General features: G+C 42.3%; 1 protein-coding gene across 1 annotated transcript in view; it reads left to right on the forward strand.

Annotated features, from left to right (window-relative positions):
- The window catches only part of srp72 (signal recognition particle 72), a 228925-nt gene that overhangs the window by 101226 nt on the left and 104350 nt on the right, over positions 1 to 23349 (forward strand). The window contains exon 10 of the mRNA XM_059989802.1: positions 19919 to 20047. Within this exon, the coding sequence (XP_059845785.1) occupies positions 19919 to 20047 (129 nt within the window). The remainder of the gene's footprint in view (positions 1 to 19918; positions 20048 to 23349) is intronic.

The raw sequence follows: 23349 nt of genomic DNA on the forward strand, positions 1-23349 counted from the left end.
TTTTGATAAAATGTTTAAGGTATCAAGATAAAGAAATGATCTTGAAGGCAGCTACTCAAGGTGCTAAAAAGAGAAATGGGCCATTGATAGTAGAAGGGAAAAGAGTTTTTTTTTTATCCAGACATAAGCTATGATCTGTTGAAGAGACGGAAGGAATTTAATCCAGTGAAAAAATCTTTATGGGAAAAGGGCTATAAATTTTTATTGAGCTATCCAGCAAAATTGATAATTTTCCTGGATAATGGAGAAAAAAGATTCTTCGTTGACTACCGGAAAGCGGAGGAATTTGTATAAGAATTACCTGATGCCCATGAAGAGGACTAAAGAATTATAGAAATGAAATGGACTAATGATGAAGACTGAAATAAGGTCGGACCTGATGGACATTTATAAGGAAAAAAAACAGTTGATGAGTATTAATTGAGAATAGAGACATTAATTATTATTTTATTTTTATTTTTTTCTTTTCTTTATTGATATATTTTTCTTTTTTTGCGGGGGAGCTCCTGATCGATAGCTGCGAGTTTCACGTGTACAATCATGGTGATTGCCATGACCCGTAAAATGGGGGGGGGGGGTAATGTTGTGTTCTTTTTATTCGCAACATTAGTGGGGGGATTTTTTTTCTTATGTATTAGTTATCTTTTTTCTATTTTTCTTCTTCTTTGCCTGGATGACTGGGGAGAGACTCATAGCAACATGGGGAATTTTAAAGAATTCCCAAGGTACTATGAATGATTAATTTACTTAATTTTTTAAGTTTTAATGTTAATGGAATTAATGGACCTGTGAAAAGAAAAAGTTTTAACATATATTAAGAAAAGGAAAGGAGATATAGCTTTTTTTTTACAAGAAACACATTTAACAGAAATAGAACATAAGAAATTAAAGAGAGATTGGGTTACAAAAGATAGGATTAAATACATAGGTCCTTTGAAGATAAAATTATAGTAATTGGGGAAAGTAAAAAATAAATATCAAAATTATTTTGAACTCCATGGAGCATGTGGGGATCCTCCGATATCCAGGCAATCTTTCTCTTCTTTCTTTAGATAAGGGTTAAGGGGGGGGGGAGGGCTAATATTATCTTTCTTACTATTTTACTATTACATTTATTCTTTGTAATTTCTAAAATTTAATAAATAAATATTTTTTTAAAAAGACAAATGTAGGTCCTTTACAGTCAGAAACAGAGGAATTGATCATAGGGAACGAAGACATGGCAGACCAATTGAATAATTACTTTGGTTCTGTCTTCACTAAGGAGGACATAAATAATCTTCCGGAAATAGTAGGGGACAGAGGGTCTAGTGAGATGGAGGAACTGAGGGAAATCCATGATAGTAGGGAAGTGGTGTTAGGTAAATTGAAGGGATTAAAGGCAGATAAGTCCCCAGGGCCAAATGGTCTGCATCCCAGAGTGCTTAAGGAAGTAGCCCAAGAAATAGTGGATGCATTAGTGATAATTTTTCAAAACTCCTTAGATTCTGGATTAGTTCCTGAGGATTGGAGGGTGGCTAATGTAATCCCACTTTTTAAAAAAGGAGGGAGAGAGAAACCGGGGAATTATAGACCGGTTAGTCTGACATCGGTGGTGGGAAAAATGCTAGAGTCGGTTATCAAAGATGTGATAACAGCACATTTGGAAAGAGGTGAAATCATCGGACAAAGTCAGCATGGATTTGTGAAAGGAAAATCGTGTCTGACGAATCTTATAGAATTTTTAGAAGATGTAACTAGTAGAGTGGATAGGGGAGAGCCAGTGGATGTGGTATATTTAGATTTTCAAAAGGCTTTTGACAAGGTCCCACACAGGAGATTAGTGTGCAAACTTAAAGCACACGGTATTGGGGGTATGGTATTGACGCGGACAGAGAATTGGTTGGCAGACAGGAAGCAAAGAGTGGGAGTAAACGGGATCTTTTCAGAATGGCAGGCAGTGACTAGTGGGGTACCGCAAGGCTCAGTGCTGGGACCCCAGTTGTTTACAATATATATTAATGATTTAGACGAGGGAATTAAATGCAGCATCTCCAATTTTGCGGATGACACGAAGCTGGGCGCTGGTGTTAGCTGTGAGGAGGATGCTAAGAGGATGCAGGGTGACTTGGATAGGTTAGGTGAGTGGGCAAATTCATGGCAGATGCAATTTAATGTGGATAAATGTGAAGTTATCCACTTTGGTTGCAAGAACAGGAAAACAGATTATTATCTGAATGGTGGCCGATAAGGAAAAGGGGAGATGTAATGAGACCTGGGTGTCATTGTACACCAGTCATTGAAGGTGGGCATGCAGGTACAGCAGGCGGTGAAAAAGGCAAATGGTATGTTGGCATTCATAGCAAAAGGATTTGAGTACAGGAGCAGGGAGGTTCTACTGCAGTTGTACAAGGCCTTGGTGAGACCGCACCTAGAGTATTGTGTGCAGTTTTGGTCCCCTAATCTGAGGAAAGACATTCATGCCATGGAGGGAGTACAAAGACGGTTCACCAGATTGATTCCAGGGATGGCAGGACTTTCAGATGAAGAAAGACTGGATCGACTAGGCTTATACTCACTGGAATTTAGAAGATTGAGGGGGGATCTTATTGAAACGTATCAAATTCTAAGGGATTGGACAGGCTAGATGCAGGAAGATTGTTTCCGATGTTAGGGAACTGTAGAACGAGGGGTCACAGTTTAAGGATAAAGGGGAAGCCTTTTAGGACCGAGCTCTGTCTGGTTGCATGGAGATCATGAGTGAATAGCCCTTTTCAAGTCCAGCCGCAAATTTTCAATTGGATTGAGGTCTGGACTCTGACTTTATTGTTTTTAATCTATTGCTGTGTAGCTTTGGCTTTATGCTTGGGGTTATTGTCTTGCTGGAAAGCAAATCTTCTTCCAAGTCATAGTTCTGTTGCAGACTGCATCAGGATTTCCCTGCATTTTGCTGCATTCATTTTATCCTTCCTCTCCTCAAGTTTTCCAGGGCCTGCTGCAGTGAAGCATCTGCATGGCATGATGCAGCCACAACCATCCTTCATGATAGGGATGGTGTGGTTTTGATTATGTGCAGTGTTTGGCTTACACCAAATGTAGTGATTAGTCTGATGGCCAAAAGCTCAATTGCGGTTTCATCAAACCATAGGACCTTCTTCCAGATGACTTCAGAGTCTCCTGACAAACTCTAGCTGAGAATTAATGTGAGGTTTTTGCAACAGTTCGCTTTCCTCTAGTCTCCAGTCTCCCTAAAGTTGTGATGGGTGAAGCTCCCGGGCAACAGGTGTTGTATGCGCAGTCTCTTCCATCTCCGTTACTGAACCTTGTAAATCTTCCAGAGTTGTCGTAGGTCTCTTGGTCGCCTCTCTCTCTCTCTCTCTCTCTCACTAGTACCCTTCTTAGACAGTCACTTAGTTTTTGAGGACACTGCTCTAGGCAGATCTACAGCTGTGCCATATTCTTTCCATTTCTTGATGATCGACTTATACAGAACATAAAACAATACAGTGCAGTACAGACCCTTCGGCCCACAATGTTGTGCCAACCCTTAAACTCTGCCTCCCATATTACCCTCCACCTTAAATTCCTCCATATACCCATCTAGTAGTCTCTTAAATTTCACTAGTGTATCTGTCTCCACCACTGATTCAGGCAGTGCAATCCACACACCAACCACTCTCTGAGTAAAAAACCTTCCTCTAATATCCCCCTTGAACTTTCCACCCCTTACCTTAAAACCATGTCCTCTTGTATTGAGCAGTGGTGCCCTGGGGAAGAAGCGCTGGCTGTCCACTCTTATCTATTCCTCTTACTATCTTGTATACCTCTATCATGTCTCCTCTCATCCTTCTCTCCAGGAAGTAAAGCCCTAGCTCCCTTTATCTCTGATCATAATCCATACTCTCTAAACCAGGCAGCATCCTGGTAAATCTCCTCTGTACCCTTTCCAATGCTTGTACATCCTTCCTATAGTGAAGTAACCAGAACTGGACACAGTACACCAAGTGTGGCCTAACCAGAGTTTTATAGAGCTACGTCATTACCCCGTGACTTTTAAACTCTATCCCTCAACTTATGAAAGCTAACACTCCATAAGCTTTCTTAACTACCCTATCTAACTGTGAGGCAAATTTCAGGGATCTGTGGACACGTACCCCCAGATCCCTCTGCTCCTCCACAGTACCAAGTGTCCTGCCATTTACTTTGTATTTTGCCTTGGAGTTTTTCCTTCCAAAGTGTACCACCTCACACTTCTCTGGGTTGAACTCCATCTGCCACTTCTCAGCCCACTTTTACATCCTATCAATGTCTCTCTGCAATCTTCGACAATCCTCAACACTATCCACAACACCACCAACCTTTGTGGTGTCTGCAAACTTAGCAACCCACCCTTCTACCCCCACATCCAGGTCGTTAATAAAAGTCACAAAAAGTAGAGGTCCCAGAACTGATCCTTGTGGGACATTAAAACAGAGATACTTAACTGTATTCCAAGGAATGTTCATAAGACCATAAGATATAAGAACAGAAGTAGGCCATTTGGCCCATCGAGTCTGCTCTGCAATTCGATCATGGGTTGATCCAATTCTTCCAGTCATTCCCACTCCCCTGCCTTCTCCCTATACCCTTTGATGTCCTGACTAACCAAGAACCTCCCTATCTCTGCCTTAAATACATCCAATGACTTGGCCTCCACAGCTGCTCATGGCAACAAATTCCACAGATTTACCACCCTCTGACTGAAGTAATTTCTCCACATCTCTGTCTTAAATGGACATCCTTCAATTCCGAAGTCACGCCCTCTTGTCCTAGAATCCTCTACCATGGGAAATAACTTTTCCATATCTAATCTGTTCAGGCCTTTTAACATTCGGAAAGTTTTTATGAGATTCCCCCCCCCACCCCCACCATTCTCCTGAGCTCCAGGGAATACAGCGCAAGAACTGCCAGACGTTCCTCATATTGTAACCCTTTCATTCCTGGAATCATTCTCGTGAATCTTCTCTGAACCCTCTCCAATGTCAGTATATCCTTTCTAAAATAAGGAGCCCAAAACTGCACACAATACTCCAAGTGTAGTCTCACGAGTGCCTTATAGAGCCTCAACATCACATCCCTGCTCTTATATTTTATACCTCTTGAAATGAATGCCAACATTGCATTTACTTTCTTCACCACCAACTCAACAAAAAGGTTAACCTTTAGGGTATTCTGCACAAGGACTCCCATGTCCCTTTGCATTTCTGCATTTTGAATTGTCTCCCCCATCTAAATAATAGTCTGCCCGTTTATTTCTTCCACCAAAGTGCATGACCGTGCAGTTAACATAGTATTTCATTTGCCACTTCTTTACCCATTCCCCTAAACTAAGTCTTTCTGTAGGCAAACTGTTTCTTCAACTCTGCCAGCTTCTCCACCTATCTTTGTATCAAATGCAAAATTAGCCACAAATCTATTAATCCCACAGTCCAAATCATTGACATTCATCGTAAAAAGCAGTGGTCCCAACACCGACCCCTTTGGAACTACACTGCTAACAGGCAGCCAGCCAAAATAGGATCCCTTTATTCCCACTCTCTGTTTTCTGCTGACCAGTCAATTCTCCACCCGTGCTAGTCACTTCCCTGTAATTCCAAAGGCTCTTATCTTGCTAAGCAGCCTCGTGTGCGGCACCTTTTCAAAGTCTTCTGAAAATCCAAGTACACCACATTTACTGCATCTCCTTTGTCTGCCCTGCTTGTAATCTCCTCAAAAAATTGCAGTAGATTAGTCAGGCAGGATTTTCCTTTCAGGAAACCATGCTGCCTTTGGCTATCTTGTCATGTGCCTCCAGGTATCTCATGCCTAACAATTGATTCCAACTACCGTAGATTCCGGACTACAGAGCGCACCTGATTAAAAGCCGCACACACTAATTTTAGAAAGAAAATCAATTTTGTACTTGTACAAGCCGCACCGGATTTTAAGCCGCAGGTGTCCCACGTTGTAATATGAGATATTTACACAGAAAGATATTACACGTGAGGATTTTTTAATTTTTAATTAAATCCGTATGGTAACATAAACAAATACATATTGCAAATGCTTTTTTTCGAACAGTGCCTGTAACACAGCTACTTTTAAATATACCTACGTATCGGTAACACACAAATTACGTTGCGTATACTTTTTTACTGAACAGTGCACGAACAACATTCCAATATCTCCTAACGACTGGTAAAAAATATATATATACTGCAGCCTACCAGGAAAAGTTATTGATCGCCTTTAACTTAAAAGCTGCATCATATGCTTTTCTTCAAGTGTTTTCCATGTTGATGAGGGTGAGTACAAATGACTGATTTACAATAATTTAATTGTGAAAGTGCGCTTGATTTATCGTACAATTTCATTGGACCTCTGTGAACTACTCATCAATTTTATTGGTCTTGCTATGATCCCAGCCCCCTCCTTTGTGAGAATCGCAAGAGCACCCGTTGAAGGGGGGGGGGTCAGTAGACCCAGTCGGAGAGAGAGAGAAACGTGCTGTTACGAATCCCGTAACTGGAGAACTTACCAGCAAAGATAGAGAGGTCCATTGAAGTCTGATGTCACTATTTTCAAACGTTTTTATTGATAAAGGGACACAAAAGTAGGGTTAATACAAACATTCAGAGACAATAGTCGCTGTTGTTATTCTGTATCCCTGGTGGGACCTGCAATTTGACACGTTTCTCTCTCTCTCCCCAACTGGGTCTACTGACCCCCTCCCCCACCTTTCGACGGGTGCTCTTGCGATTCTCACAAAGGAGGGGGCTGGGGTCATAACAATACAAATTGCACGTTCCACCCGGGATACAGAATAAGGCGACAGCGACTATAGTCTCATGGAGACCACGTGAAAAGCCCTCAGGCAAGGTGGGCTGGTTGAGAGAGAGACTGCATCATCCCAACCTGATTGACACCTGCGACCCCGTGAGGAAGTATAAAGGAGAGTCTCAGGGGGACAGCCCTCAGACGCACCAAGAAGACACGAGAGGGTGGTCCCGCAGCAGCAGGAAGCCATTCTGAAGGAAGCCATGTGCGTTAGATTCCGGGATTGGAATTTGTGGCTGGAATCACAGAAAACCGCTTTTAACTAACATCGGGGAGAGGAAACCAATGCTCCCCCGATTTCACGGAAGATTCATCAAGACTCTGCAAGTTCTTTCTCTTCTCCCCCAATCTCTCTCTCTCGGTCGCCCCACGTGAAACCCAGCGATTTTCAAAGGGCTGAGGCCTGCAGACTTTCAGAGTGACTTTTATATTTCCAACGGACAATCTATTAACCCCTAGACAACAGCAGAGCTCACTTAATGATTATTACTATACCCGCGCTTTAGATTGAGTGTTGACGATGTGCACTATCTGAATGTATGTATTAACCCTACTTTTGTGTCCCTTTATAAATAAAACATTTGAAAATAGTGACATCAGACTTCAACGGACCTCTCTATCTTTGCTGGTAAGTTCTCCAGTTATGGGATTCATAACAGTCTACTGTTACGAGGCAAAATGTTTTTGGCGGCATGAAAAAAAACAATCATTAGCCGCACCGTAGTGTAGGCCGCAGTGTTGCTGCAGTGTTCAAAGCGTGGGAAAAAAGTAGCGGCTTATAGTCCGGAATTTACGGTACTTCCCAATTGCTGATGTCAGACTAACAGGTCTATAGTTTCCTTTCTGCTGTCTCCCATCCTTCTTAAATAGTGAAGTAACATTTGCTATTTTCCAGTCATCCGGTACAATGCCAGAATCTATTGATTCTTGAAAGATCGTTGTTAATGCCTCCGCAATCTCTCCAGCTACTTCCTTTAGAACCTGAGGGTGCATTCCATCAGGTCCGGGAGATTTATCCACCCTCAGACCATTAAGTTTTCTGAGCACTTTCTCATTTGAATTTTCACTGCACATACTTCACTGACACTCTTGAATGTTCTGTATACTGCAGACATCTTCCACTTTAAAGACTGATGCAAAATACACATTCAGTTCCTCTGCCATCTCTGCGTCTCTGATTACAATATCTGCAGAGTCATTTTCTATTGGACTTATATCTACCCTCAACTCTCTTTTACCCTTTATATACTTAATAAACCTTTTAGTATCTTCTTGGATATTAGTTGCCAGCTTCTGTTCATAATTCATGTTTTCCTTCCTAATGACCTTCTTACTTTCCTGCTGCAAGCTTTTAAAAGCTCCCCAATCCTCTATCTTCCCACTAGCTCTGGCTTCCTTTTATGCACTCTCTTTTACTTTTAATTTGGCTCTGACTTCACTTGTCAGCCATGGAAGTGTCCTTCTTCCCTTTGAAAATTTCTTCTTATTTGGAATATATCTGTCTTGCACTTCCCTCATTTGTCACAGAAACTCCAGCCATTGCTGTTCTGCTGTCCTTCTTGCTGGTGTCACTTTCCAGTCAACCTTAGCTAGTTCCTCTGTCATGCCATTGTAATTTCCTTTATTCCACTGAAACAACAAGCTGTTCTAAAAAGCCATCCCTTAGACTTTCTACAAATTCTCTCTCGAGGTCCAGTACTGTCCTAGTTTTCCCAATCCACTTTCTTGTTAAAATCCCTAACAGTTATCAAGACATTACCCTTACTGACACGCCTTTTCTATCTCCTGCTCTAAATTGTAATCCACATCCTGGCTGCTGTTTGGAGACCGGTATACAATTGCCATTAGGGTCCTTTTACCCTTGCCATTTCATAACTCAACCCATAGAGACTCTACACCTTCACCTATGGCATCCCTTTCTAATGTTTTAGTATTATTTCTTATAAACACAGCCGCACCACCCCCTCTTCTTACTAACCTATCTTCCCGATACACCGTATATCCTCAGATGTTCAGCTCCCAATGGTGGCCATCCCTTAGCCAAGTTTCAGAGATGGCCACAACATCATACTTGCCAATCTGTTGCTGAATTTCAAGATCATCCATTTTATTTCTTATGTTGTGTACATTCAAATATAACACCTTCAGTCCAGTATTTGTTGCTTTCTGTTTTAACTGCACCACGCCTCTATTGCCCTGTAACTCAACCCACTGGCTGTGATTATGCCTCATCTCCTGCCTCTCATTTCTATCATCTCTGTTGCACACTATCTTTGATTTATTTCTGCTTTCCCCTTCCTCAGCCCTATCACTCCGGTTCCTATTTGCCTGCCAAATTAGTTTAAACCCTCCCTAACAGCTCTATTAAACCTGCCTGCTAGGATATTGGACCCATTTGTTTTCAGGTGTAACCCATCCTTTTTGTACTAATTGTTCTTCCCCCAGAAGAGGCCCCAGTGATCCAGGAACCCGAAGATCTGCCCCTACACCAGTCTCAGCCGTGCATGAATATGCCTGATCATGCTATTCTTGTGCTCATTGGCACATGGGACAGGCAGCAATCCTGAGATTACTCTCCTGGAGTCCTGCTTTTCAGCTTCCCATCCAACTGCCTGAATTCTCTCTTAAGGACCTCCTCCCTTTTTCTATCTGTGTCATTGGTACTAACGTGTACCAAGACTTCTGGCTGTGACACTGCAGCAGATTCGAGACATCCTGTCCCCTGGCACCTGAGAGGCAGCACACCATGCGGATATCTCTGTTAGGCTGACTGAACCTCTTCCCTGTTCCCCTCACTATAGGATCCCCTGTGACTACCGCGTTCCTCATCTTCTTCCCTCCCTTCTCCACCACAGAGCCAGGCTCAGTTCCAGTGAACCAATTGCTGTGGTCATCCTCTGTCAGGTCAGCTCCCCTCAACAGCATCCGAAACAAGTTATCTGAGGGGGATGGTCACAGGGGTGCTCTCTACTATCTGAGCTCTTCCCTTCCCTTCCCAGACAGTCACCCACTTATCTAACTCCTGCAGCCTTGGGGTGACTAACTCCTTGTAGCTCCTACCTATCTATATTCAGTGACTTTGAAATTTTCTTATATCCATCTCCTGATGTGCTTTTCAGTAACCTTTTCACAGAGTTCTTTGGAGTATTCTTTTGTCTTAATGCATCGTTTTTTCCAGGATAGTGACTCCCTGGCAGTTGGACCTTCCAGATACAGGTGTATATTTACTACAATCAATTGAAACACCTTGACTGCACACAGGTCTCCATAAACAGATCTCCATTTAACTAATTATGTGATTTCTCAAACCAATTGGCTGCATCAGTGATGATTTTGTGCATCTTATTAAATGGCAGTGAATACTTAAGCAATGAATTATTTTGTGTTATATATTTAAATATATTTGTAATTAATTTAGATCACTTTTTAGATCTGTTCTCACTTTGAAATGGAAGAGACTTTTTCTATAGAACAGTGTTCGAAAAGGTCAAATTAAATCCACTGTGATTCAATGTTCTAAATGAATAAAACTTGAAAACTTTCCGGGGGGGGGGGGGGGCGGCTGACAAGTACTTCTTATTTTGTCAACAAAATGCAGAGAGTGCAGAGAAGATTTACTCGACTGTTACCTGGGTCTCAGCGCCTAAGTTACAGAGAAAGTTGAACAAGTTAGGTCTTTATTCTTTGGAGCATAGAAGGTTGAGGGGCAACTTGATAGAGGTATTTAAAATTATGAGGGGGATAGATAGATTTGATATGAATAGGCTTTTTTCATTGAGAGTAGGGGAGATTCAAACAAGAGGACATGAGTTGAAAGTTAAGAGGCAAAAATTTAGGGGTAACACGAGGGGGAACTTCTTTACTCAGAGAGTGGTATCTGTGAGGAACAAGCTTCCAGTAGAAGTGGTAGAGGCAGGTTTGATTTTGTCAATTAAAAAAAAATTGGATAGTTATACGGAAAGGAAAGAAATGGAGGGTTATGGGCTAAGTGCAGGTAGGTGGGACTAAGTGAGAGTAAGTGTTTGGCATGGACTAGAAGGGCCGAGGTGGCCTGTTTCCATGCTGTAATTGTTATATGGTTATAGGCACTGTATAACAGAAAGAACTTTTTGTATCCTGCTTTATATTATTGGCTAGTTCGCCCTCATATTTCATCTTTTCTCCTCTGTTAGCTTTGAAAAGCTTGCCAATCATCCAACTTCCCACTCACTTGTGCCACCTTATCTGCCCTTTTCTTGGCTTTTATGCAGTCCTTAACTTCCCTTGTCAGCCACTGTTGCCTACTCCTGCCATTTGAGAACTACTTCTGTGGGACGTATCTGGTAACTGGGTCACTTACCAGCAAAGATAGAGAGGTCCGTTGAAGTCTGATGATACGATTTTTAACAGTATTTATTAGTAAAAATACACAAAAATAATATCAATGCAAATATACAGATAATATACGTCGTCAATACTAAATCTAAAAGTGCAGGTATAATAATAATAAGAAATAAGCTCTATCGTTGTCTAGGGGATAATGTATTGTCCAATGGAAATATAAAGTCACTCAGTTCATGCAGACTGCAGCCTTTGGGGACTGCTGGGTTTGCAATGTTTGGAGAGAGAGAGAGTTTTGGAAGAAAAACTTGCTGGCTTTCCTTTTATGATTTCGATCCATCGGAGTCTCGTTGGGGTGGCCGTTCACTTGTGGCCTCTTCTTTAGCTAAGGCCATTCTTCCGTGGTGAGCCCGCCAAGACGCACACGAGCCCCCACCGGCTGTCGCTATTAAACGCTGTCACGGGATTTCTAGCATTTCTCCTGGTGCGTCTAAAGGGGTTGTTCCCCAGACCCTCTTTTATCCTTACTCACGGGGTCTCAGATGTCAATCAGGTTGGGATGATGCAATCCCTCAACCAGCCCACTCTGGTCGTCCCCTGAGGGGCTTCAATGAATAGTACAGTACTCAATACACAATTCTGTCTCCACGAGACAATAGCCATTATCAATGGTTCCGTTTTCACTGAGGCCAGGACATTCCAAACCTTGTGGATTCTACGTGTCTCTCTCTCATTTCCTGGGTCCCAGATCCGAATTAATAGCGATCTTGTGATTCTCAAGAAGGAGGGGGGCGACTTTGTACCCTTCGGCCCCTCAGAGTTGCATCACATTCATAACACCCCCTTCCTTCTAAGATTTTTACCAACAGGTAAAAATCAATTAATACAGAGTCTTACAGGATTTCAGAATCTAACACAATACAAAAGAGGTTTTTTTTCCACTATAGAGTAATACAGTTATACATTCAATTCAGCATCTAAACAGTTAGCGATTACATTGTCACTTCCTTTAATATCTTAACATCTCGTACCATAATAAATTCTTGTAGCATCAGACTCCAATTTAATAACCACCTATTTTTTTTATTCCCTTCCTTCAGCAAACAAAAACTAAAGAGTTGTGATCTTAGCTTACGTGTATACTACAAAAGTTCATGCAAATACTAATCTTTATGTTACTTTCAAACTTAACAGTCAATTTTTCATGGGGTTGTCTTTATTATTCACATGCTTTGTCGAAATCCCTTAAAACCGGATCCTGTTATTTAAAATGGCACCCCGTCAACCCTCGCCCCTTTTCCAGTTAACTCCCACGTGGTTAACTTGTATACTAGTGTGGAATAAGCTTGTGCAAGCTCCTTTCATAGAAGTTATTTTATCAACAATGTGTTCCAAACTTAGATCATTTTCCGAATTTCCACACAATTCTTTAATTTTAAGCAAGTTGTTAGATTTATCTTCAGGACCCTTCATGCTATTAGTTTTCAGTTTAAAATCTGCAAGCAATCCCTCTTTGTCCAAACAGCATTTCAGGTTCTGCTTTCTCACACCACTCTCTTGAATAACAATAGCGTGTGGGGCACCTTTACATTCCAAATCAACCTGTAATTGATTCGCAGGCACTGTGTTACCAAGCCATTGTCTCTGTAGCCTGTTTACTGCTTCTGACACCAATCCAGACTTTAAATTTTCTTCATTCAATTTAGGAACTACACTTTTCCCTTTTCCTTCAATAATAATATTCACCTCACCACCATTTATCTCCTCACTAACTTTTAACACACCTTCGAACACAAACAACTGGGAATTCTCACTTCCCGCTAGTACCAAGGTTAACCCTTTCTTCACTGAACCAAGTCCATCTGACCCACAAGGACTGCATTCCTTTTCAACTGAATCAAATACCTCAGACTTTTTCTGAGTCCCATTACTAGGTTCAGTACCACGTGCATCCACATCTTGAACACACTCAAACGGGACATCTGCCTCTTCCAGGCTTTCAATACCCGTACCCTTTTCAAATTCTAAGTTCCCCTGATCCTCCCATTTACTCTCTGGGCCACTCCCTTTCGGAGTAAACTCAACCCCGCGGGCTGAAATAACCTCATCTGCCAACCCAGCAGACTTCTTCAAGGTAATGGCATCCTTTTCATCTAGGACTGCACTCATTTCATTATCGGGAACACCTTTAGAATTTTCAACTTCTTCGAACAGTTCTGCCAAACCAGACAGATCATCCATGTCCAACCCTGGACCTTTTAACAGCCTTATCTGTTTCTCATCTTTACTCTGTGCCTCTATAAATTTCCTCCTGGCTAAGGGCAGGTCTACCTCCTCTCTCTTTCACTTTCCTATTCTCCGTTTTACCACCCTCTAACTCCTCTTGGTTCAGGGTCGGTAAAAACGTCTCGGCCAAATTGATACTGGCCGGATTTAAACTGGTCTCGTTCTCAGCTGCCTTTCTCGACATGCTGCGAGTGATCACGCATGCGGGATAGATCTTGGAATCTAGGGGCGGGTCCTCAACACTTACAGGCTGGCTCGGCAGCTCCATGGCCAACCAAACGTCACCACCAGCTAAATCGTTACCCAGAAGGAGGTCTACGTCCTTTGGATCGCTCCCCTATTTCAACTGGTCCAGATACCAGCTCACAATTTATAATGATCCTATGCAAGGGCACTGCTTCTGTCCCTTTTCCTATGCCTCTCAAAGCTACCTCTCCAGTCTTGCGACCAAAATCTAGTACTTTACTGCGAATCAATGACAGTTCAGCTCCCGTGTCTCTCCAGATCCGCACTGGAACTGGTGTGTTTCCCTCTTTCACAGACACGGTTCCTTCTGAAATACATTTCTCAGACCCCTCTCGTATTCTGTCTACCTGGGGCCTTCTCGTCGATTTATTGATCACCACAACACATCCTGTAGGGACGGCTGCTTTCCATTTTCCTGTCTCCTTCCTCGGAGCAAGGCACTTAAATGCAATATGACCCACCTTTCCACAATTAAAACAGGTCAAGCCAGGACCTCTCCTGCCGTCTTGCCTTTCCTCCTCCTTAATTTTACCGCTAGCTACCGGTGGGATCTCTGCTTCAGCCGGCGGGCTTTTTCTACCGTTCCCACGGTCTCTCTGGTAACTTTTATTTGAGGAAAACTTTGTCTTGTGGGTTAGGGCATATTCATCTGCGAACCTAGCAAATAGTCCATCGGATAATGGACTTATTCGGCTTCTCATTCAAATACATCCGGATATCATCGGAAACACAACCTTTAAATTCCTCAATCAGAATTAACTCCCTGAGACGCCAAAAATCTTCTTCCACCATTTCTGCTGCACACCAACGATCCAAGAGCACACCCTTCTCATAGGCAAACTCTGCATACGTCTGATTCCACCCTTTAAATTTCTGAACTTTTGTCTATACGCTTCAGGTTCCAATTCATAGGTCCGAAGAATGGCCTCCTTTACTTTCTCATAGTTCTCATACTCCTCCTCCTCCATGGACAACGCCGCATATGCCTGTTCTGCCTTCCCTTTTAACACACTTTAGTAACAATGCCACCCACTGATCTTGGGCCACTTCTGACTCACTGCCACCTTTTCAAAATGCAAGAAATAACTATCAACATCCGTCTCCTCGAACGGAGGTACTAACCTAAACTCCCTACTAACATTAAATCTCTCCTCTTGGTCTGGCCCTTGAGCTCTTCGCTCTTGCCTTAACTTCTCCATGTCCAGCTCATGTTGCCTCTGTTTCTCCTTCTCCTCATACTTCCTCTCCTTCTCGGCTCTCTCCTTCTCTTTTTCAGCTGCTTCCAGCTGTTTTAACTTAAATTCATGTTCCAACCTTAATTTCTCCAATTCTAACTGAGCCGTCCCACTAGCTGGTGCCTTTTCAGGGATATTTTCCAATACCTCAGCCGAAAACACATTCTTCACAATATAATACTGAGTTATGGCCCTCCGCACCTCCCGCTTTTTCATGGACAACCTCACCTTTCGCAATATTTATCAAGTCTGACTTTGTGGCAGCCTGTAGCGCCTTCAGAGTCGGGTTTTCTATAAATTCATCAACGTCCATCTTTGCTGATTTCCCGTCTGGTTTCCCGTGCAACCAGACCCACGTTTGGACTTAAAAGCCCGATTCACTGGCCCTCCAATTTGGTATCAAATCTCGAGACGAGGCCCCCACTTTGTTACGAACCCCGTAACTGGGTCACTTACCAGCAAAGTTAGAGAGGTCCATTGAAGTCTGATGATACGATTTTTAACAGTATTTATTTGTAAAAATACACAAAAATAATATCAATGCAAATATACAGATAATATACGTCATCAATACTAAACCTAAAAGTGCGGGTATAATAATAATCAATAAGAAATAAGCTCTATCGTTGTCTAGGGGATAATGTATTGTCCAATGGAAATATAAAGTCACTCAGTTCATGCAGGCTGCAGCCTTTGGGGACCGCTGGGTTTGCAATGGTTGGAGAGAGAGGGAGTTTTGGGAGAAAAATTTGCCGGCTTTCCTTTTATGATTTCGATCCATTGGAGTCTCGTTGGTGTGGCCGTTCACTTGTGGCCTCTTCTTTAGCTAAGGCCATTCTTCCGTGGTGAGCCTGCCAATCCCTGGCAAGGGAAGGACACACATGAGCCCCCACTGGCTGTCGCTAATAAACGCTGTCACGGGATTTCTCGCGTTTCTCCTGGTGCGTCTAAAGGGGTTGTTACCCAGACCCTCTTTTATCATTACTCACGGGGTCTCAGATGTCAGTCAGGTTGGGATGATGCAATCCCTCAACCAGCCCACTCTGGTTGTCCCCTGAGGGGCTTCAATGAATAGTACAGTACTCAATACACAATTCTGTCTCCAAGAGACAATAGCCATTATCAATGGTTCCGTTTTCGCTGAGGCCAGGACACATTCCAAACCTTGTGGATTCTACGTGTCTCTCTCTCATTTCCTGGGTCCCAGACCCGAATTAATAGCGATCTTGCGATTCTCAAGAAGGGGGGAGCGACTTTGTACCCTTCGGCCCCTCAGAATTGCGTCATATTCGTAACACCTGTGCCTTGTTAACTATTCCCAAAACTTCATCCTCCTCCAACCCACCTGGGCAAGTTTCTCTCTCATGCCTCTGTAATTCCCTTTATTCCATCGTGATATTGATACATGTGACTTGTGCTTCTCCCTCTCATATTGCAGTATGAATTCAATCATATTATGATCACTGCTTCCTAAGAGTTCTTTTATATCAAGCTCCCTAATAAAATCTGGGTTCTTGCACAGCACCCAATCTAAGATGGCCTTTCCTCGAGTAGGCTCAAGCACAACTGCCCTAAAAAGCTATCTCGTAGGCACTCCACAAACTCCTCTTGCAATCTGACACCAACCTGATTTTCTCAATTCCCTTGCATATAGAAGTCCCCCATTGCAATTGTGTCATTACCCTGATTTCATGCCTTTTCCAGTTCTCTTTGCAATTGCAACCCCACATCTTGGCTGCTATTTGGAGGCCTATATACGATTCCCATAATGGACTTTTTACCCTTGCAATTTATTAACTCCACTAAGAAAGGTTCAACAATCTCGGACCCTATGTCACCTCTTTAAAGATGTAATTCTGTCTCACTGTCAGAGCCACACCACAGCCTATGCCTTCCTGCCTGTCCTTTTGATACAAAATATATCCTGCGATGTTAAACTCCCAGGTATGGTCTTGTTTCAGCCGTAACTCAGTGATGCCCACAGTGTCATATTGACTAATCACTAATTGTGCCATGAGGTTGTCCACCTTTTTCCGAATGCTATGTTCACTTAAGTACAGCACCTTGAGTTGTGCTACAATTTAACCCTCTGCTCTGTCTGTATTTGTACCTAATCATTGGTTTGTCCTTCCTTACACCGATCATCTACTTGTAAACCTGCTGGCTCAACCTCAGCTCTATCATACTGGTTCCCATCCTCCTGCCATAATTAGTTTAAACCACTCCCAACAGCTCTAGTAAACATGCCTGCAAGAATATTGGTCCTCCTCTGATTCACATGCAACCCATCCTTTTTGTACAGGTCACACCTGCCCCAGAAATGGTCCCAATGATCCAGGAATCTGAACCTTTGCCCCCTGCTCCAATTCTTTGGCCACACATTTATCTGCCACCTCATTTTATTCTTATTCGCACTGTCGTGTGGCATTGGCAGCAATCCTGAGATTACTACCCTTGAGGTCCTGCTTCTGAACTTCCTTCCTAACTTCCTGTATCCATTGACTGCATATGACATCCCTTGCATTGAAACCAACTGAAAGGGAATTAGGAAGGGTATTGGATGATGCTCCATGCTGGACACTGAACCGTTGCCCAACAGAGGACAAACAGATATTGGTGCCAATCTGTGCCTCTGGTTGGAAAGCATATTGGCCTAAGGAAGGACCATGCTGCTCAGAGGAATTCTGAAAGTGATGAAAGCCCTGGTCCAACTACAACAGTTTTTGTAGGAACCATATCTGCAAAAGCTTCTGATATGTTATTCAGGCAGTTACATGCAAAATGTGCCTTGGTTTTAAGCTGGAAGAGAGTTCAAGGAACTGCAGGAAAGATGCAAGCAGACAGCTTTTGTGAGCATAAAGAACAAGAATCTACTCTGCGTGCATTAAGGTTATTGCATGAATTTCAAGTGGCATATAAAAAGTTGCTTTTAAAAGTGGATGCAAAGACCAAAGCCCAGTTGAATGAATGGAAGGCCAAAAAGAAAGGAATCAGTGGAGATACAAACACAAAAGATCTGTCAAATGACAATGGAAGCAAGAGGAGAGGTCTGATCATAAAGGGAGCAATAGAAGGATTAATAAGACAATACTCAGTGAACTAAATACACCATCCCAAGGTCAAGATACATAGAAGGAAAAGAGCAGGAACAAGGGAGAAAGAAGCCATAACTTGGATAGAAGCAAGGGTCAAAGTAGATCCAAAGAGCAAAGCTGAGAAAAGCAGAAGAAAGGTGGCTGTCACTGTCAGAATCACTTCCAGCAGTCTTAGAGTTAATTCCTACAGCCACTATGGCATGGCTCCAGAACCTGATACTGTTTCACAGCCACAAGGCTCACTTGCCAATCAGATTGTCAAAAAAAGAGAAGGGTAGGAAATCCTCCACAGCAATTAAATCTTTCAAGTCAAGTCAATTCGTCACTTTTTATTGTCATTTCGACCATAACTGCTGGTACAGTACGTAGTAAAAACAAGACGTTTTTCAGGACTATGGTGTTACGTGACACAGTACAAAAATTAGACTGAACTACGTAAAAAACAACACAGAAAAAAACTACACTAGACTACAGACCTACCCAGGACTGCATAAAGTGCACAAAACAGTGCAGGCATTACAATAAATAATAAACAAGACAATAGGACAGTAAGGTGTCCGTCCAGGCTCTGGGTATCGAGGAGTCTGATAGCTTCGGGGAAGAAACTGTTACATAGTCTGGTCGTGAGAGCCCGAATGCTACGGTGCCTTTTCCCGGATGGCAGGAGGGAGAAGAGTTTGTATGAGGGGTGCGTGGGGTTCTTCATAATGCTGTTTGCTTTGCGGATGCAGCGTGTAGTGTAAATGTCCGTAATGGCGGTAAGAGAAACCCCAATGATCTTCTCAACTAACCTCACTATCCGCTGCAGGGTCTTGCGATCCGAGACGGTGCAATTTCCAATCCAGGCAGTGATGCAGCTGCTCAGGATGCTCTCAATACAACCCCTGTAGAATGTGATGAGGATGGGGGGTGGGAGATGGACTTTCCTCAGCCTTCGCAGAAAGTAGAGATGCTGCTGGACTTTCTTTGCTATGGAGCTAGTGTTGAGGGACCAGGTGAGATTCTCTGCCAGGTGAACACCAAGAAATTTGGTTCTCTTAACGATCTCTACCGAGGAGCTGTCGATGTTCAGCAGGGAGTGGTCACTCTGTGCCCTCCTGAAGTTGACAACCATCTTTTTTGTTTTGTTCACATTCAGAGACTGGTTGTTGGCTCTGCACCAGTCCGTTAGCCGCTGCACCTCCTCTCTGTAAGCTGACTCGTTGTTCTTGCTGATGAGACCCATCACTTTACGCCTGAATAGGGCAATTTAAAATTTACTATGCAGTGGATGTCTGTATATTGTAGCTGTATTATAATACACTGTGTATATAGTTGAGGTACATTCTATGTTGAATCAGAGTTTATAGCTGAGCAGAGAAGAGTATTGCCTATTTAATATTTCGGTAATATTTGAGTAATCTTATTTATATTTGTAATATTTGTATATATTTGTTTGATTAAGCATTCTTATTTGTTTAAATAATTCATTATGGGTTATATGTATAAATATGTTGAATTGCATGCGTCATCATGCTACCAAATGATATGTGTGTGCCTCGCTTAAAGTAAACATGAAGTTAGACCGGCATTTTGGACTCCGTTGAATTAGTTTAATGTTTTTAAGTTGCTAAGCATAACACAGGTGATACTTAATCAATCAATCAATCAAGTGATACAATTATTAATTATTTTGTTTGCATGCAATCTTTGTAGAATGTGCATTTTAGGGCTCCTCAAAACTTTCTCCTGTTAAGGGCCAGTTGGCCTAATTTTGCACCTATGTCTTTTGGTCTTATTGTTAACAAAAAGGACCCAGTACAGAATCCAGCAACCTTTTAAAATTTTATGAACTTAAGTAGGTGCTGATCTACTTGCATAGTAATTTGTGGAAACAAGTACAATGGTTTATTTTGTTCTTAGGCTGACCAATGTCGAAAGCTAACATTAGGTTTGCAGAAGCAGAACCCGGAGACTCCACTACCAGTGCTAATTCAGGCAGCACAGATGTGTCGAGAGAAGCAGCATTCGAAAGCTATTCAGCTGTTGGAGGTAAGCCAGCTTGAGTCAATATTTTGGTCTGTAATTGAATTTCAAGTGTTGCTTTTGTTAGAACTATAATGCTGTAGTTTTAATAAGACAAGGATATTTGACTAATACATGAGGAAATCTGTAGATGCTGGAAATTCAAACAACACACAAAATGCTGGTGAAACACAGCAAGCCAGGCAGCATCTATAAAGAGAAGCACTGTCGACGTTTCGGGCCAAGACCCTTTGTCCTGACGAAGGATCTCGGCCTGAAACGTTGACAGTGCTTCTCTTTATAGATGCTGCCTGGCTTGCTGTGTTCTACCAGCATTTTGTGTGTGTTATTTGATTGATACATGTTATTCTTGTATCCCAGACTGCTGAGTTTCATTAAAAGGTGTTTACTCATTTCAAGTTTTTGTGTATTGTGTTCATGGTTCCACCAGCTAATGAAGCATACACTGTTAATCCATGTTGTTGACTTGCGTGATCAATAACAAAAAGTTCATGCTCAAGATCACATTTATTGTCATTCAGCAGTACACCAGTATGCTGGCAAATGAGAGCATTCCTCTGGACCAAGATGTACAACACAGTACATACCATTCACACATAAAGTAATATTACTTCAGATAAGTTAATAGATAATAATGTGCATGTACTATAACACTACTGGCACTTCATTCGTGATGAGACCTGAGTGGTGCAGGGAGGTCAATAGTCTTACTGCCTGGAGGAAGAAGCTGTTTCTCATTCTAACAGTCCTTGCCCTAATGGTAGGGGGTCAAAGAGATTGTTAGACAGATGGGAGGGATCATTAATAAAGCTAAGGGCCCTGCATACGTAGTGTTCCTGATAAGTATCCCTAATGGGTGGAAGAGAGACTCCATTGATCCTCTCAGCAGTCCTCACAATCCTTTGCGGGACTTACATTAGATGCCTTGCAGTTCCCCTACTAGATGGTGATATAGCTGGTTAGGACAATGTTGATGGTTCTCCTGTTTAAAAAAAGAAGAAAAAAAGTTTAAATGTCGGTGGGGGGTTTGGTTTCAAGGAACCTCATTTGCCTCAATCTTCTTTGAATGTGGAGATGCTGCTCTGCTTTCTTGGCTAAAGAAGTGGTGTTGAGGGATGATGAGAGATCATCCTTCCTGGCAGCTGACATGTCTTCCACTTCAATGAAATTGATATCAGCTCAGACTCACTCACTCATTATATTAAACTGATACCAGCCCAAACTCACTCACTCTTTGTAAAACTGATACCAGCCCAGACTCACTCACTCATTATATTAAACTGATACTAGCCCTCAGACTCACTCTCATTATATCAAATTGATACCAGCTCTCAGACACACTCACTCATTGTTAAACCCAGTACTGACTCACTGTCTCACTAACCTATTAAATTCAACCTGACACCAGCTCACAGACTCACTAACTCATGTTAAACCCAATACCTGCTCACAGACTAACACATTATGTTAAACCTAGTACCAGCTCACAGACTCACTAACACATCATGTTAAACCCAGGACCAGCTCACAGACTCACTAACACATTATGTTAAACCCAGTACCCCCTCACATTATTTGCGTTTCTTGGTTCTTATTTGTTCAGGGAGTAGATCGATTAAGTTTTATTTTAATTTCAATGATACGTTGACAGATAAATACAGATGGTTAAGGACAAGGTAAAATTCATTTCTTTTAATGTCAATGGGCTATTAAATTCAATCAAACGTAAGAGAATTTTATCCAATTTGGAACAATTTGATTCATACTGGGAAAAATGGTTTAACTACATAATGCCTCATAGGCCTGATTTTATTCTCACAAATCAATGAATCTGTTGTAAAAAAAGATCACTCCCTATTTGTACATAGTTCTTTCCTTTTGCTTGTTTTTTCTTTCCACTCTTTTCTATAAGTGTGTACCTCAGATAAATACTTAGTGGAGATTTGTGATATATATGATTATATGACATATATGTACAATGTCTGAAATGCATCTTATGGAAATGTTTGTTTGATGATGAACTTCAATAAAAAATAAATTACAAAAAAAATAAAATTATGAGGGGGATAGATAAAGTTAACGTGGATAGGCTTTTTCCATTGAGTAGGGGAAATTCAAACAAGAGGACATGAGTTGAAACTTAGGGGGCAAAAGTTTAAGGGTAACATGAGGGGGATTTCTTTACTCAGAGAGTGGTCACTGTATGGAATGAGCTTCTAGTAGAAGTGGTAGAGGCAGGTTCGGTATTGCCATTTAAAACAAAACTGGATAGGTATATGGACAGGAAAGGAATGGAGGGTCAGTGGGACTAAGTGAGAGTAAGCGTTCGGCACGGACTAGAAGGACCGAGATGGCCTGTTTCCGTGCTGTAATTGTTATATGGTTATATATGGATGAAGCGGGAAAAGTTTAAAGGGAACATTGGGGGGGAGGGGGGCTTCTTCACGCAGAGAGTGGTGGGAGTGTGTGATGGGCTGCCAGATGAAGTGGTAAATGCGGGTTCACTTTTAACATTTAAGAAAAACTTGGACAGGTACATGGATGAGAGGGGTATGGAGTTATATGGTATAGGTGCAGGTCAGTGGAACAAGGCAGAAAAATGGGTTGGCACAGCCAAGAAGGGCCTAAAGGCCTGTTTCAGTGCTATAATGTTCTTTGGTTCTATGGTTTTAGGAAGGGGTTTAAACAGCCCATGCAGAGTACACTCAACTTCAGGTATACTACTTTGGGTACTGTTGGGAGGGATGAGCTAACAGAGTAAAGTCACAGTGGTTGAGTCTCTGGTACTGAGTCTGGCTCTATGACTCAGAATGGAAAGAGGGAGAACAGGCACGCTGTGGTGAGAGGAGTTTCATTAGGGAAATTGACAGGAGGTTAGTGGGAAAGAACGAGATTCCCAAAAGGTATATTGGCACCTGAGTGCCAGGGTACAGGGCATCTTGGGTGAAGTCCTTGGCATTCTTAAGTGGGATGGACATGGTCCAGTGGCATGGGTAGGTTGAGTGATGAGATTCTGTATGGGGAGTTCAAGGAGATAGGTACTAAGTTGAAGGGCAGGACCTCCAGGGTTGCGATCTCAGGATTGCTACCCATGCCACGTGCTAGTGAGGCCAGAAATAGTAAGATTACAGTTTTAACACGTGGCTGAGGAGTTGGTGTAAGAGGGAGGGCATAAGATCTTTGGATCATTGGGCTCTCTTCCAGGAAAGATGGGACCTGTATAAAAGGGACAGTTTGCACCTTATCTGGTGGGGGACTAAGTATCCTAGTGGGAAGGTTTGTTAATGGTGCACGGTGGGGTTTAAACT

Source organism: Hypanus sabinus, chromosome 14, assembly GCF_030144855.1.
Source record: "Hypanus sabinus isolate sHypSab1 chromosome 14, sHypSab1.hap1, whole genome shotgun sequence".
In the NCBI taxonomy this organism is placed as follows: Eukaryota; Metazoa; Chordata; class Chondrichthyes; order Myliobatiformes; family Dasyatidae; genus Hypanus; species Hypanus sabinus.